Source organism: Prenolepis imparis, unplaced genomic scaffold (assembly GCF_030444845.1).
Source record: "Prenolepis imparis isolate NDT839.2.m4 unplaced genomic scaffold, iyPreImpa1.0 SCAF_4, whole genome shotgun sequence".
Classification (NCBI taxonomy): Eukaryota; Metazoa; Arthropoda; class Insecta; order Hymenoptera; family Formicidae; genus Prenolepis; species Prenolepis imparis.
This window is the reverse complement of record NW_028141162.1, coordinates 18433776-18451779: the sequence shown is the minus strand read 5'-3', so window position 1 is coordinate 18451779 and position 18004 is coordinate 18433776. Positions and strand designations below refer to the sequence as shown.

The 18004-nt window shown below is 32.5% G+C and overlaps 1 protein-coding gene and 1 long non-coding RNA gene across 3 annotated transcripts in view; one reads left to right on the top strand and one right to left on the bottom strand.

The window, feature by feature from the left end:
- LOC145934695 (protein expanded) overlaps positions 1-16659 on the top strand; it is a 33841-nt gene extending 17182 nt beyond the window's left edge. Inside the window, exons 1-12 of one of the 2 annotated variants that reach the window (XM_083035352.1) lie at positions 1576-1593; positions 3945-4100; positions 5112-5211; positions 6657-6736; positions 7176-7255; positions 7619-7859; positions 9187-9462; positions 10091-10256; positions 10585-10890; positions 12236-12499; positions 12722-14472; positions 15563-16659. In XM_083035352.1, coding sequence (XP_082891478.1) covers positions 3987-4100; positions 5112-5211; positions 6657-6736; positions 7176-7255; positions 7619-7859; positions 9187-9462; positions 10091-10256; positions 10585-10890; positions 12236-12499; positions 12722-14472; positions 15563-16063 — 3879 coding nt within the window. In that variant the 5' untranslated portion in view covers positions 1576-1593; positions 3945-3986 and the 3' untranslated portion in view covers positions 16064-16659. Of the gene's footprint in view, positions 1-1575; positions 1594-3944; positions 4101-5111; positions 5212-6656; positions 6737-7175; positions 7256-7618; positions 7860-9186; positions 9463-10090; positions 10257-10584; positions 10891-12235; positions 12500-12721; positions 14473-15562 lie in introns of those variants that run through there. The other variant, XM_083035351.1, reaches the window with a different exon arrangement.
- On the bottom strand, positions 7533-10105 carry LOC145934697 (uncharacterized). Its single transcript, XR_014425090.1, has 3 exons — positions 9615-10105; positions 9179-9526; positions 7533-7828 (listed from the first exon to the last, which is right to left on the bottom strand). It is a non-coding gene; the product is annotated as an uncharacterized LOC145934697 (long non-coding RNA).
- Positions 16660-18004: the final 1345 nt, after the last annotated feature.

Below are 18004 nucleotides of genomic sequence, written 5' to 3'. Positions count from 1 at the left end.
TTCGATATATGGATGACATACGTTTGCATTTGCCGCCCCCTCAAAAGATATATTAAATACATTCAACTTATTTCATATAAGATTTTAATTTACGGTGGAGGAGGTCGACCAATTAAATTTTCTAGACATTACCATTATTGTTAACAATATGGTATAATAAAGTTTGATTAATATTCCACAAGCCCACTTTTACAGGAAAATATGTTAATTTTGAGCCGCAGAACCCTTTCTATAAAAAAAAGACACAATCATCGATCTAACCTAATCTAACTCAATTTAATCTAACAGACAGGACATTTTTAATTCACATCCGAGATCTCACCGAAAAAATTTGGAACTTGTTATTAATGTTCTATTAGATAATGATTGTCGTTTATTCTACATATATTTATCCATGAACAATTAAAATTTCTTAATTGTCTTAAAAATCAATTAAATAAGAGAGACTCATCAGTTAATTCAAAAATAGTATAAAGACATATAAATAAAAAAGGACAAACTTTTTTTAAACATTCTATATATTTCTGTTATTTCTGAATAATTCAGCTATGCGATTGGTGATCTAGATATTAAATTATCGTACATGAGAATAAACAAACGCAATCTTTTTATCAATGTATACAAAGATAAATTGTTCAGAGAATTGCAAAAGAATGTGGTATAAAATTTCTTGCAACAATTGTGACGCTTCATTTTTATGTTGGACAAACCCGCAAATTTTTAAAAATCAGAATAAATGAATATCGCAACCACATAAACAGAAATACGCCGCAACACTCAATGGTAACGAATCATAGGCTGTTAAGGGGATGTTAAGGGGAAAAATTTTTTTTTGTTTTTAACAAAATCGAGAGATTCCGGCTTTGTTTCTATATGTACTTTAATCGTGGAAAAGTATTTATTATTCTATTCAATCAAAATAAAAAGAAAAATGATCGTTCTGTCGGTAAGACAGAATGGGGTCAGCATCTCCTTAAATGAGGAGTTTAATTGGAATAATGAGAGTGGAGATCTTAGAAGAAGAGTTGATTCTAGGAAAAAGACTGATCTCTGAGATGTGATTATATTAAAAGATTAATTAAATAGTTTAAATCTCCTATCTCTAGTGACACCGAACATTTAGGTCACATTTATTTTTCAATTTTGGAGAACGTGCCAAAAATTTTATCTCGTCGCGCATTCATGTATCTCTACACGTATAGGATAGACGTAATTTTTTCTCATCTCGTGAATGTGACAGTCCCCAATATGCTTCTTTTTAACTAATTTTTTAGCTAACTTTTTTTCTAGAGATGTGCAAACAAAAATTTAAATTGTTTAAAAATGTGCAAACAAAAATTTTTTGATTAAGGTTAATTAAAAACCATTTTTGCACAAAATGGCGGGCAATAATGTGGGGCAATAATGTGAAGTTGGTCTTCATCCTAAAAGTTTTTTTTAAAATAATTTTTTACTAAAAATGTGCAAACAAAAATAAAAAAAGTGCAAACGTGTGCAAACAATGTGCGATCGAATCATATAAAAAAAGTTAAGAATTCTAATATTGGGGGACTAACTTCACCCAGTTGATGGAAACGAGCCATATATTTATATGTGAGCGACTTATTTGCAAGTATCTTAGATTATCAAATCTCAGCTATGGCTGAACCAATCGAGTTTTTTAAGGGTCAATCTCTGATTTGTTTTATATAAATATAATATAACAAAAGTATTTTTATTTTTGTTTTACGGTGCCCTATAAATAACAGATATATTATTACTAAACATAAAGTCGCAATGCATTAAAATAAAAAAAAGTAACTTATGCGTTACTTGTTTACCGTTACATAATTATTTTTTTTGGTAACTGTGTGTAACGGTAATAACGTTACAAATTTTATATGTAACGAAAAAAATATTTTTCGGTAACGAGTAACGAATATAACAGTTGCATTGCTACCATGCTTAATATACGAACAAAAATATAAAAATGGAAAATGTAAGAAAAATAAGATTCAAGATCGTTAAAACAATCTAAAAATTTTAATAGCAAGTTTTAAAGCATATGTTATCATTAGAAATTGCGAAACCCAAAAAGTGTCATTCGGATGGAGAATTTGTAAAAAGATATGTTAAAATGGCTAACGCATTCAGAGATTTTTTAGAAAAAAAGTTCGAAATGTCGCATATTATTACATCGCAAAATATCAAGAGACGCGATATAAGTTTATTGTCGAAAACAAATTACATTATAAAAAGTTCTTTTCATGAACACTAAAGTCATTCTGCAATTTTACAAAAATTAATAATTACATATGTCAAGATCACAACTGTTGCTCCATCAAACGCACTATTTACCTTATATTTATAACTGCAACTATAAAAATCTCTAAATTATTTAAATAACCTCATCATCGTTCCTGATGATAATCCAAAATTGCACTTGGTCCCATTCCCAGATAATAAGAATTAAGTTCCTTTACTTAAAAGAGGATCGCCGAGCAAGTGAAACTATGTAAAAATCCTTCCGTCTGATCGTTGACCAGTTTCTTAGGCCTCATAGTTAGACTCGATGCTTTTAAGACATCTATTTCTCAGGAAGTAAGTTACGACTATCTTTCCTGATCAGGAGCCCTATTTTGTAACTCTTAATATATTTTAACATGTCAAAATAAATGGGCAATGACACGTTAACGATAGCGACATCGTCGATAAGAGTTACAAAATCCTAGCCTTGAACGTAACACTACTGTCAATGCTAATGCTACTATTAATATTGTTATCAGTATTATTAATATCGCTTTCAACCAGATTGATATTAAATACGTAGCAAGATGGATTTCCTTGCATTTCTACCTTCCGGCAATTCTAACGATGGCGGTTAGCCATACGCAAGTTTCCAAACTCGTTAGCTTATAACCATTGAGAACGCCCTTAATATTAATTTAAATAAAAAAATTGAAATTTCTTCTAGTTCATATTACTCGAAAATTTGAAGGAGATTGTCAAAGAATCATGGTAAAACAAAAGAAAGAATTTTTCCGACAATTTTTAGAAAGTTAATGAAAAAAGTACCAGAGTCGAATCCGTATGTGATAATCTCTTACCACGAATCTGCGTTGGTTAAAAAACAATACCAGTCAAATCCATATGACGATTATTCGTCATGAATTTGTACTAGTTAGAAAAAAATTAATGAGGGAAAAGGGATGATAATCCTTTAGATTTTTAGATTAAAGAAAGTGGTGAAAGAGAAAGAGCGATATTTCGCTGGAGATCTAAAAATGTTCGGATTTACTATTAATGTCTTGACCTGATTAATAATCCAACAAAGTGATAATCCAGAAAAGCAGGATGGCGGCAAGAAAATAAGTCCGAAGTGAAACTTTACTTATAAGATTTTTAACTTTGAACTTATAATTTTCAATCATGCATTTTACTAGTCATATAATTTTTTAGATTTATAGCACTGAGACTACTATTTATACTGAGTATACTACTATTTATACTGAGATTAGCACATATATATATATAAGAGAACTGACATAAAGAATTAGGAATTAGGAAGTACGAATGGAACAAAATTATAAGAAATCGTTTCATATTCTCTTTTTTTATCTTTTCTATATCTTATGGATATGCGTTTGCATCTTTGAGAGTGTAGCAACAATATAAATAACGTTCTCTGATAATCTCTCATTACTCTTGCCACATCTATTTCGCAATTGTTTCTCGAGGTTCTCAGTTTTGTTAGTAAGCTGTAAGGTGTGTTACAAAAAATAATATTGTTTATGAAGGATCTGTTTACTTTTTTAATTTTTTCAATGATCAACACATGAAATCCAAAAAAAAAGAATCGTGGAGTCTACAGCTATACTTTGAGATTTAGCAATTAGAGATTTAAAACTGCCAATTAAAATACATTCTACGTTTAACAAAGAATTTACGATCCACTTTGTTTACAGTAAGGGCGCTGGGAGTAGCGGCGACGAAATGAAGCATGCAGTATGCGTGGTAGCAGTGTCACGGCTGCGCGGTCTTGCCTTCAACCCCTAGTGTCTGCCAGTCGCTATCTTGCTGTATATGCCCTTCCTGGTGATCCTTTCTACTTCATCGTTGAGGTAAAAGATAACTGTCAATTACATTGTTCAACAAAAAATGACTTTTTTTCGAACACCGGAACGAGACTAGTCGTTTCTTATAATTTTTTTGGACGTTGCACATGAAAGGCTTCCAAATTACACCATCACGTCACATTTTTTAGAAATTTGCAATTCAAGTTGCAAAAAAGGGCTATTTTCACGAACTTTGTGTCATATATTATAGCTACAATATGTGACGTGCTGGAGAAGTTTTATTGCAATTAAAATAAAATATGTTGTTAGGACTTTCAACCCTCAAAAGGAATTTTTGGTGTCGGTTATGGATAATAAGATATCCATGGTTAAATATAAGGTGTGTTGCGGAAGTTAGCTGTAACTTACAATTAGGTCATTGACGATTTACTAAATAGCTTTCAATTATATTTATTTAAGCTTAAAGGTTTTTTAGGTCGCTGAATACGAATTCAATGTCGAAATTGTCAAATTCAAAATGTACTCAATATAGCGAATATCAAAATTTTGAAAATATTTTTTTATAAATCCGCCATATTGAGTCCACCATTTTGAATTTGACAATTTTGACATTGGATTCGTATTCAGTGACTTAAAAAACCCCTAAGATTAAATAAATATAATTGAGAAGTATTTGGTAAATCATCAATGACCTAATAAGTCACAACTAACTTCCGTAATGCATCCCATTTAACTATGGATATCACATATCTTATTGATTAAGTAAAAGTTTTTTTCGTAAAACTTTTGATATTTTTTGCAATTAAAAATGTTGAATAACCAATACCATAAAAAGATTCATGTTTTTAGTCAAAATGTTATAATATGTTTAAATGATGATAAAAGCTTATTGTTTGTGAAAAGCAAATCATTAAAAAATATTTAGTAATAATTAATGATAAGCAATACTGCTTATTGTCAGTGAAAAGCAACTAATTAAAAAAGGTTTAGTAATTAATTATCAAACTTATAATGTTCTAATAAATTGTTTATGTTAAATATATTTTGCTATTTCAGGCTAAGTCAAGAGTGAAGGAGGTTTATACGCAAATGTGCATACTTCTCAGCCAGCAGGGTATGCGAGATTGTGAACTTTTCGGTCTGGCAATATTGTCTGGTGAGTTGCATATTTTTATATATGTTGTTGACTGTGCTTATAAAGAGGCCAAACTGATAAAACTTATGTAATTTAAGAAAATTAATTAAATTCTATTATATCTAAGTCTTTATTGTATTATATTACCTTCGAAAAGCTCTTCAAAACAAGTTAAATTGAAATTTTTGTAAAAATATGTTAGAGTTGCTGGGTTTATTTTCTTCATATATACAGCTACTGAAAATAGTTCATGCTTTTCCAATTCATCAACTTTGATATAATTGATAAAAATAGGCTAAAATTGATTGCCACTGCTTTTTGTAAGATGAAGTCTATTAATACCAATTATTAATCTCGCTTTTAAAATTATTTTGAATTAATTTTAATAACAATGTTGATTTTAATCTAAAGTAATAATAGTTTCCAGTATGTAAATTGATTATTTTATCATTGATTTTTTTCAAAATGGTAGTTTTCAAGACAGTACGTGCATCTAAAAGCAACGAATCTAATGTTAAAATTGATTTGATGATTTCAATAAATCATTAATAGCATTGATTAATATGATGTCCACTTGCTTAATATCTAAAATGACTTGTGAACATTTTAATTGACAATTTAGAATTATCACATAAAATTAATTGAGATACATGCAATGATAAACATAGGAATGTGACTATTTTTTATTATGAAAGATAGGAGAACTATTGAGTGATTGCTTTAATCAAACAAGTGATAAAGCAGGAATTTTAATTATTTCTTTTTTATTCTGGAATTTATTCATCTTTTTCACATTTTTTCGAATAGATTTTTGAATATTTTGTTGCATTAATCTCTTCAAATATCTCTTGTGAGATTTTTTAAAACCAGAAGAAATAAAAATATATAAATATAAAAATTTTAAAGCTTTTAATAATATAGTAGTTCTCCAACATATAGTCAAGTTTCGAATCGAAATTTACGTAATTGCTTAATGCAGGACCAAATTCCAGATAGCTTGCTTTAGGAAGGTTTGCTAGGTTATAAATTTTCTCGGCTGCTCGGACGAACATAATAAAAGAGAAACCTTACAGTAAGTGTGACGAAATGATTTCCTGTTACGAATAATGCGAAAAACGAGGTAACTAAAAGTAAGAATCATGAAGATGTCACAAAAAAAACTCTCATGTATGGCTGATTCTATTGTTACAGTGTAATAGGGATAAAACGAACTTGATACAGGAAAAATATTTTGACTTTATGCTGCAGAACTACTGTATTGATGTAAAACCGCCAAAAAGAAATCTTACCTTGTATATTAAATCTTGTTTATCTGTTATTATTATATGCCATACATTCACTTTTTCTCAAATATTACTGAATGTTACGTATTACAGAAGGGCTTTTATTGCATATCCTAGTACAGTAATGAGCTTGTATTAAGATAAACGAATCTTAACATAAATAAATTACTTTTATTATTTCAGATGGCGAGTACCTCTTTGTGGATCCCGAGAATAAACTAAACAAGTATGCCCCAAAGAATTGGCGAAACTCTCATACATATGTAAGTAATACTTACTTATTTGTCACTTATTGTTTTGTAATGATCAATTACACTTTAAACATTAGTTTTTACATTCATTATAAAATATATATTTAGATATCTATAATCCTATATATTTAGATCTAGAACAAAATTTAGTTAGCAGTAAATTTAATTAGCAGTTTAAATGCCGAGAGTAATAGCACATAATAATGTATATTAGAAAAAATATAATATATTTCATGATACTTTTTCCTCGAAACATTCGTCGTATTTATCGTATCTATGTATTGCTAAATATGCACATCGAGCATATGATAATTCATGTTGCATTTATAATTGCAATATATTTCTAATAATCATATTTATATAATAACCATTATCAGAGCAGTTTTTATAACTCGATTTACTACTGATATAGTCATTATTCTAATGCTTAATATATATATATTATTTTCAGGGTTTAGATAGCAGTGGAAGACCAGCTTTTATTCTATATTTTCGAGTTCGTTTTTATATTGATACGCCATTACTCTTAAGGTAAGATATAAACATTTTATTTAAATAATAAGTTATCTATTTCTTTAATAATAATTTGTTATACAATAGGAATAATCGAATATTCACATCTCGATTAATCAATAAATGCAAATGCATTTAAGGAAAGAACAGGAAGGACATTTCGAATTAATTGTAAATTATAAATAATTATTTGTTTGTTTTTGTTATGAATATATATAGTGCTAATTTCATTATATATATATATATATATATATAAACAGTTTATTCGTAACTCTCCTAATCTGTAATACGAACAATAAACATATGAATTCATTGATTGTGTACGATACATATTTTCACTTATTAATTAAGTTTTTAATGATTTATGTTGCTTTTTTTCAGCGATGAGACGACGAGACATCATTATTATCTACAGTTACGTGACAATGTCGTCAGACATGGCGGTGGAGTGGAGAGCCTCCATCCTCACCATCCCCTTCACGATTCATCCATCGTTACACCACTATTTGCCCTCGCTGGACTTGCTCTTCAAGCTGATCTTGGCGACTATTCCGAGGAACGGCATAGACCACACGCAAGATCTGTCGGCTACTGCAAATCCACAGATTATCTTCCTCCTCATGTAAATTGAAAATTTTAACGTTTTGCATGGCATAATAAAAAAAAGTGTGCAAACTGGAAACTTGTACATTGCTTCCTCACCATTCTATTTCGTTTACTAAGCTTCCTCTATAAGCAAGCTGGTTTTTCAATTTTGGCTTCCTTATAGAGGAAGCTTAATGAGAAATAAAATGATGAGGAAGCAAATGTGCAAGTTTCCAATTTGCACACTTTTCACATAAAATAACATTTTATGTCACGTATATGTATGTGTATGTGTGTATGTATGTATATGTATGTATTTGTATGTATATGTACCTACTTTTGTATGTTCCTTTCGTATGTTTTTTTCATAAAATTCGAAAATTTACATTTTTTGAAAAAAAAAATTTTATAAAAAATAAACCCTTTCACCGATTCTCGCCAAATTCAACATCAACCATTCTTTAATAATAGATTTATTCAAGCAAAACAATTTAACTTGATATCTCAAAATTTGCGAAATTAAAAAATGCACTTAAAAATTCTTAAAAATTCAAAATTTCATAAAAAATTAATCCTTTCACCAATTTTTGCTAAATTCAATACCAACCATCTTTTAGTGATACTCTATTTATGTAACAAAATTTAATCCAATATCTCAAAATTTACGGAAGTTAGAGCAACCACAGATATTTTTAAAAAAATTAAAATTGCATTAAAATTTAAAATACTGTATAAATTTTTATAAAAATAACAGTAAATAAAAGTGTTGTCCTACTTTACTTGTATGCCAAATTGGAGCGCTGTAATTCAAAAAGTTCTTAAAAAGTTTAAATTTTCAAAAAAGTGGGTGGACACACACACCATACATACGACATTTTTAAAAAATATATGATTTTTCGATGTTTTGGAACATTCTAACCACATTAACATACAAATTTGAAAAAAAATGTTCACGAAAACAAAGCTTTCTTTATGAAGAAGCAAAAAGAATTGTAAATTAATGTGAGGCAAAAAGAGATATTTATTAAGATATGTAAATATATTTAATCATCAAATCCGAGATTTTCATAAAACGAAAATAATTGTAAATTTAACTTGCAATTTTTTGTCTTATACCTATAATTATGATTAGTAAAACTTTACAAAAACGGATCCAGCCCCAATAACCTTGACCTTGACTTGTCAAGGTCACTATCCTAAGTATCCTCCGAAAGGTTTTACGCGTCGCGCGCTCATTGTTTATTAAAAATATTATTAAGGACAATGATTTTTTTTTACAATAATATCAAGATTAAGAAGTCAAGGGGTGGATTTTTGTAAAGTTTTACCTTATGATTTTTAATGGATTAAATGAACACTTTCAGATGTGTCTCGAGTCGAACGTGCTCGCTGCACTCGCAGTCCAACATAAGGAGAACAGTGGACTCTCCAGAGAGGAGGCAGAGTTACAGTACATTCGAGAAGCAATACTGTTGGAGGCGCCGCTCAACGCTCATTTATACCGATTACGTCGAAGCAAGAATGAGGCGGGACCTGGACGCATACTCCTCGCGATCTGCGCCCGTGGAGTTCGTATTTATACTGAAGAGGAAACACCGCGCATCTTCGCTTGGAACAACATCGGCAAACTCTCCTTCGATGTAAGTTCAGATTTCTATAAATGCATTGTCGTTACTGCTCATTTACTGCAATATTAAGTTATGGCTAAAAGAAATGATATATAACGTTTATTTTAATCCCCTTGGGGCTACAAGGCGCTTTTTACAAGAAGCGTATCCTTAGGGTCAAGAACCTTTTACAATATCTCTTTAACTCCTTTTAACCTGGCCATAAGCGATTTTACACCTATAATCTTTTTTCCTCCTCTCTTCTTTCTTATTCTCCTTTCCTCTTTATTGCCTTTTCCGCCTTTTCCTTCTTCCACAATCCTTTTCCAAAAAATCTCTAATGAAGCATATGGAGTTTAGGATCGAACTGGATTCGAACCTTGTGGGACCTTTCGCCTAGCAGTTCGCGACTTTCCACGCGAGGCCACACGTTATCCTGCTAAAAGAAATGATATAAATTATTTTTTCGTCATGTCAAAATTTTCTTTGCATGCACCATTCGTATTTGTATAGTGCAAATTAGTAAAATACTTTATCGAAAATATATTTTTATTTTTTGCATATTTATTAAAGTTTCTTGTTGTAGTTTTCTTTTTAATTAAAGTTTTCTTTTGTATCATTTGCGCATATTCTTTAAAAATTTCTTTCATTTTTTATACAGCGCAAAAAATTCGAAATCCGGGCGGTCGATCAGCCAGACAAACTCACTCTCTACAGTGGGTGCGATGACAAAAGTAAACACCTTTTGGGACTTTGTCGTGACACTCATCAGTTTTCCATGGCTATAGCACCTAAAGTAAATGAAGCTAAGAGACAAGAAGAAGAAGGTGAGCTTTTGCTTTGTTATTTTTATTAAATATTGAATATTTAATCAGAAATTAAATAACTAATTACATAAGATCAGAAAATAAATAATTAATTATATTATTGATTATTTAATTTTTAGATTTTATTGTTATATATTTTTATACCTATTAATAATCACATTTATAACATTGAATCACATTTATAACATATATATATTTTTCTTATCTTTAATTTTCTTTTCTTCTTTTTATGTTTTTTTAAATTTGCTGTTAAAATATTAAATAGGCACTTAAAAAATTAATTACATAATAATTATATAATAATATAATTAATTGAATGCGGTTATAGAACGGAAAGTCTTGAGGGATTGTTACATGTATCCTACCCGATGCAAGCTGAGCTTAAAAACGCGCGGTGCGCGCAGTGACCAACGAATTTCTGTCATCTCGAGTACATCCTCAAACACGACATCCGGTATTGTTAGCGATCGGGTGCACAGTGAAGATGAACCTGATACCGCACCGGCATCAACAGAATGTTTGCCACATCTTACCGAAACGGCGCCTTATTCGACCGCACAAAGTAGAATTTTAAACTGCACGAATGCGGAAACGGATAGTCATTCTGTACCTTCTTCCGTATCTATTATCGACGGTAAGTTTACAATTAGTCAATAATAGAAATCTTATTTTACTAATTAAAAAAAAAAACACTAAACTAAACAACGACATACCTTGAAATTATGGAGTAAAATCGCCTCTGTGTGTGTGACAGTCAATCTACATATATAATTTTATTGCATTTATGCTGAAGATAAATAGTTCAATTAAACATTACATTTTTTAGTTTTATCAGTATGACATTGCCCTGATCCGGGAGGAGTAAAATAGCAAAGTTCCTTAAAAAAAATCTTTCATATTGTGCCTTTGCATCGTGTTAGTTCTGTTTGTAAAACAAAAATAGATATCTTCATATGTTATAATTGGAACTTAAGCTATCGATTCAACTTATAAACTTTGATTGTCTCAACCTGTTTGTTATTTGCCTTGTTGCGATTTCACGTGAGGATTGTATGAAACCCGACTAAGCTCCGGTACGCGCTCCGAGGTGGTGCGCCGTGGATTTCGGGAAGAATGAGTAGTGTGAGGATATACGGAGGTCTATTTACTTAGATTCTTTCCATATAAAAGTCTGTATTTGTCGTCAATCTATACAGTAATTTGCGAGCTCACTTCACGGGTTTGTCGCGCTGCCTTATGAGCAATCCCCTTTTTTTAGCAAGTCGGATGCGGTCGACGTGCACTAATGTCTGTAGTCGATGACCGCTCGCGGACAAACTTGTGTGTTGCGCTACGTGTTCGATCCTTAATCTTAGACGATTCTTGTCTATCTGCTCGGGTTTCGCCTTTCTTCGTACTCAATCGCGGGCTCAGGGCGATCGGAAGATATTTCTTAGCCAATCAATCCACGTTACGCAATATCGCATGATTTTCGATCCTGCGCGCAAGGACCCATAGCGCGACGCACGCATGAATTTCGATGCTTGATGATAAGCTCCGCAGATTTAATTCGGGATGGCGCCATCGATCCGCTATCGATCGGTGGGCCATCGCAGACGCGGGCAATTCGACATGGAAACCGCGACACAACCGTTATTGAAGTCCGATAATCTAACAAGTAACACTACTCAAGTGCCATTCGCCGATATTCTTGAAACTTTGCACACACGTAGTACATCGAAAAACATTAAACACGTGTTTTTTTATTTTGGCTAACAAGGCGTTTTAAGGTCGGGTATAGTACCACTATCTTGCCTTCACTGGTCGGGTATAGTACCACTATCTTACCTTCACTGGCTGGGTAGACCTTCCGAATGGCACTTGAGTAGTGTTACTTGTAAGATATTCTCTAAGATCTCTCAAATTGACGTGGCTTTTCACAATCATGTGCAGATCACTCATGTGCATATAATTTAACATAATTGAAGGACTATTTTCAGAGTTTGATGGTTCCGATGCCAATTCCACGTTGATGGAGCGTTTCGCAGCAAACACTACGATGGCTACCGAGGGTTCACAGTGTAGCAGCAGTTGCAGCACAATCGTCATCGTTAACACACCTACGGGCAGACCATCGCGAATGCGTCGCACTTCAGCAACCTCTAGCTTGGAACTAGGCTACTCGCACACGGCACAAAACTCCGCAATCTCCTCGGAGACAGTCAGTTACCCAAGCACTATTTACGACAGGTGTAAAAAGACAGGTAAATATATAGATAATCTACTATAGAAAATAGCTAATCTGAATTCAGTTCAACAAATGATTTTGCAAACGATCGAGGTACTATATAGAATACTTTGTTCTAAAATTGTCAGAATCTAGCTAAACTTCTATTCTGATATTTCCTCTTTAAATCCACACTCTTAATCTAATAAAGGCTAAACCCGTCTAACATGATAATAAAATCCAAATGATATTTTATTAGGTACTGATATTGCGAGCGAGACGAGTGGTGTATACACATTGAGAAGCAATGAAATCCAGGACGAAAGAATCGGCGATAATTTATATTCACCTACTGGCGAGACCAACGTTTCTTCGGCGGCAAGCGATGTTTGTGCTCTTAGCTGCATTCAATCTTCTACTGACGAGGCGTCTGTTACGTCCGGTTTTTATACTATTCACAGTGGGTTACAGTCTGAAAGTAGCGACGTTTATACTGTTGGCACGGAAGATCAGGAACCGATATATAGCATTTGTAAGGGTGATGACGAAGTCTCTCTTAATCAACAACTCGAGGATTCGCGCTCACGCAGCAACAGCATACTCAGCGCAGGCAGCTTTCGGGGCGACGGAAGTGATCCGTCCAGCGCGAGACCACTTCTATCGGCCGACGAATTATCAGACCTGATAGTTGGTCGATATCCCCCGCGTAAGACCATCAGCAATTCTATGGATTCGGATTGCGATTACATGACTATGCCACCGTCTCCGCTGCCACCACTGCATTCACAGCCATTTAGCGCAGACGGCGATCGAAAACTGCCTCTGCCGCCACCATATCCGATCGAGAATATTGATTACGCGACGATCAACGTTCAAAAAAAATCGAGCATATTGGAATTGGATCGAGAACGGGGACCACCGCCACCACCACCACCGTCGTATAATACGATTCGAGATGATTTCATTCCATTGCCACCTAGACGGATCAATCCTCCGCCACCCTCGTATACCTCGCAACGAGAAAAAATTCAGATACCCCCGCCCACGCCGCCGCGAAACGACGCGATAACGCCACGAGAACCGCCACCGCCCCCGCCACCTTATCCCAATGTATCCAGTCCCACTCAGAGGATTACAAAGGCCATCAACGGCGTCACAGCAAACCTCGCACCAAAACCACCGCCTAGAATCCAACCTCCTACTTACCCGGGTGATAAAATGAAACCCACTCCGGTACACGCCCCGGTTGCCGCTCTCGTGGTAGGCCCGAACAACTATCTAGACGTGCATGCCTCTCGAAACGGTCCGGTACTTTTACCATATTTGGCAGCACCGCCACCTCCGCCCCCACCGCCAATGGTACATCCGCGACAGCCACCGCCACCACCATCGCCGCCACCACTGCTGCCACCACAATCGTCACCATCCAGCCTGGCGACTGTTTACACGAATCAAGTTACTCGATCACAGATAGAACAATATAAGCAGCAGCTTTATTCGGATGTTGACTACGTTATGTTTCCGCTGAAAGACCCAGCAGTGTCGAAGCAAGAATACATCGACGCCAAGCAGGGTTCTCTTCTGGCTGCTATGGCCGCCTATCCACCTCCGCCATATCCGTCTTTCAGCAAATCCTCAGTGATGTATCGTAGTACCCCGTATCTTCCCGGTTCTTCCCCTTCCTCGCAATCTAAATATGCGTCTAATCAGAATTTGAGCGATATCGGCAATTCTGGTAATTATTTGCCATATAACAATATAAACAGTCATTATGCAGCCAGCACGAGCTCACTGTACAGTGGCGCGACTTGTTCATCCAGTCACAGTCTCAGAAGGGAACCACCCACATCTGTTGATCTGCCTCATACATTACACGCATTTTCGCGGACTAGAAGTGACGAGAACATTCTCAAATTGGACATTCCGGTCACGAATAAAATGCAATCTCTACCGCAGTCCAAACATCGTAGGTTACCGCCACCACCACCACCACCGCCTTATGAAATACAGGTATAAAAGATATTAAAGATATAAAAGATATAAAAGACGATTAGCTCATATTTACTATATCGCAGTTAAGTAAAATAATATTGTGCAAGAATCAGAGAGGCTAGGAATAACTAATATAAAGGATTTCACTGTGATAATTTTAAAGAGATATCAGATTTGAGTTATAAACGCTGTAGTTAAGGCTCCTGGCTCCTCACTGACCATGTTGAAATTGTGACGTTAGATGCGAGAATACACGTTAAAAATTCTTAGATGCCATTTCAAAATAAAAAGATATTTCAATGAAACAGCATTTCACATGACTTTAGCACACTCTTAAAATACCTCGAAAACTATATCCTTTTTTCTTTATAATCAATCAACAGTTGTAAAATATGAAACCCAGTCCGTCTAGTCTTTGCACATGCGCAGTCATTCCGCATGACAAAGTCTGACATCACGATCATTTTACGGTTGTTGATTGACTGTTAAGGAAAAAGAATAGTTTTCGAGATATTTTAAAAGTGTGCTAAAGCCATCTGAAGTAGTGTTTCGAAATATCTTTTCATTTAAAAATGGCATCTAAGAATTTTCAGTGTGTGCTTTCTCGTCTCTGACGTCATAATCTAACATGGCCACGGCAAAGATCCAGAAAATGTTTATTTTTTTTAGTTGCGACCATGGAAACTTTTTTATCAGAACGATGCAAATTACAAATTATCATTACTTATATTAAAATAAAATTTATATATCAGTTTGTGATTTTATAAATTTAATTTACTAACTGATTTTTGTAACTTTGTTTAACAATAATTGATTTCTCTGAATTATATACAATATTATTTTATAATAATATATATATAAATATATATTTTATTATTAATAAATATTTTAAAATAAAGTCAGTGTAGATATTTTGATATCAAAAATATAACAAATTTTTAATGTTTATTGAGAAATAATTATCTCTTTTTTTTAAATTTATTATAAATTTCAAAAATGTTGAATTACAATTAATTTTTCTGCGATATATTATACAAATTATCAGAAGAGATCAAAAGTTATTCACACACTTAATTTATATACATTTAACATATATTATGTGTTCCAGAATCTTGATAAAAATCAGCCATTACCATCAGCTTCTTCGATAACAGCTCCTTCATTGGCTATCACAAAAATGAATAATCCTAGCAAATCTAGCAACGGCATGGAAAATAATGACGAGGGAAAGACCGACGATATGTTAGACATCCGAACGCTTCGCGAGAAAAGTCGCAACTTAGATTTACCATTAATTGCCGCACTGTGCAACGATCAATACTTGTTGAAGCAGACGAAGGCCTTCGTCTTGCCGAAGCATCCTAGCGAAACCACTTCCACATCGACATCCATGAAGAATAATAGCATGCGAGGCAGCAACGGAGCGACCTTCAGCAGAAACAAGTATCCGGTGAGCGGACTGTCAACGACACAAATTCAGAAATCACCTAGGAAGTCCTCAACGAGCACTCATAAGCATCTTTCCGAAGCAAAGAGCAATCCTTATAACGTCAATACTTCTATTACAGGGATTTCAACAAATAAGAAAGACTTCACATCTCATTCTTAACATTCATTCTTGATATCTCTTTTCTCTCATTTATAGAATTTTTGTCAAGAATTTAGGATAAAAGTACATTTTTTCCATAATCTCATGATGTTATCACATCATCGCATTAAGTTTCGTCCATATAATTAGTACAATGTACATGCGGTAAGGATACGTAAATTAAAAATATCGTTCCAGCAAACCGTGCTTCTCCAATTCAGAGTGCCATTTTATCTGTTCACTGTATTTTTCTTCGCTCACGAATGACTCTTCAATGATAATTAAAACGATTGAGTATCCAGATCGTGTAAATTGCTCATCAATAATAAACGTAAAAACATTTCAATCATCTGTACTATTCATTTTCATAAAGCTTTTGTTGTAAATTACATATTTGCACAAAAAAATGCTCTTTTTATGTAAAACATTCTTAATAGTTGAACTATGGCATTAAGGACTTCAAAAATATTTATGACTTTTTGCTCAATTATACGACTGGTACAGAGATATACGAATAAAAATTCGATTTATACGCCCCGATAAAGGCGGCACTAGTCCCGCTCATTGTTAGGATAAACTGTAGAGTTTATTGGCCATTATGTGATAAAATCATATTATATATGAGAAGTTGATTGCTTGAGAGTTAATAAGTTTTTATAAGTTTTATTAATTAAAAGATATTTTATTTCCTTTTAAGTATATATAAACTACATGTCGCTTTATGTCATCAAGACACTATAGCATATTCTTTGTGCTATAGCATATTTTTTTTTTTTTTTTAAGAAATAAGTTTTTTTTATAAATTATAATTTTTAATATTAATTTTTATTATTAATTAATAAATATATTAATTTATTAATAATTTTAAAAAATTAAATCTCTAAACAAATGATAATTTTTTTATGAGTTGGAATTATTCGAACAATTTGAATTAGAAACGTTCGAGTTTCATATTCGAACAGTTCGTACAAAACCAATAATTGAAATATTTACTAAATTTTACAATATCTCTTTCTTTCTCTCTTGCTCAATTGTTGAATAAGTCAGGCATCAAGGATATTTCGAGCAAATATAGTATTGCAAATAATAACTAGTTCTTTTTCTATAATACATACGTTTGTATGTATTGTAAAAATTAACAATTTATTTCCAATATCCAGTTCGTCCTTATATAAGCACAAAATCATTTTAAGTACAGTATTAAGATATTAGATGGCCATTTCATTGATTAGTTGGAATCACAAAATCACCTAAGATCATATTTAAAACGATTTTGAATATAAGAACGAATTATCATGGTGTAACTTTATTTTACTCAAATTAATAATCGAACTGTTCGAATATATTTTCAAATTCGAATGATTTAAGATTTAAGCTTGAAGATTAAACTGCTTGAATTGTTCAATTATCGAAAAATTACGCATATTAGCAAAAAGAGAATTAAATAAAAATTAAATAAATCAGAATAAAATATATTTATATATATTTGCGTTTTATAATATATTATTTTAAACAATTCAGGAACTGTGTTTATAAATATAATTATCATCTAGTAATTGATATTTAAAAATTGTATAGTATATAATTTCGGACGATTAACGATAAATACATCTAGAATATAACATTTTAATCATAAATGTTTACGATTTATTAATGGTTCTGAAGATGAAGCAAATAATATCATTTAGATGGCCAATAATATATAGTTTATTTATGTTATAAAAAGGAAACGTACTTCCTTAGATAGAATAATCACGCAGAATTATATCTATAATTTGAAAAAAAAGACATACATATATATATATATATATATATATATATATATATATAATATTGTAATTAAAAAATATAGTATATACCTACCTTATATTAGAATGTATTTGCAGAAGTAATATTTATTACCGACCAGTTTCTTGTCTTTATATTTTAGTATTTTAATCAGTGCTTGTTTTATAGTAAAGT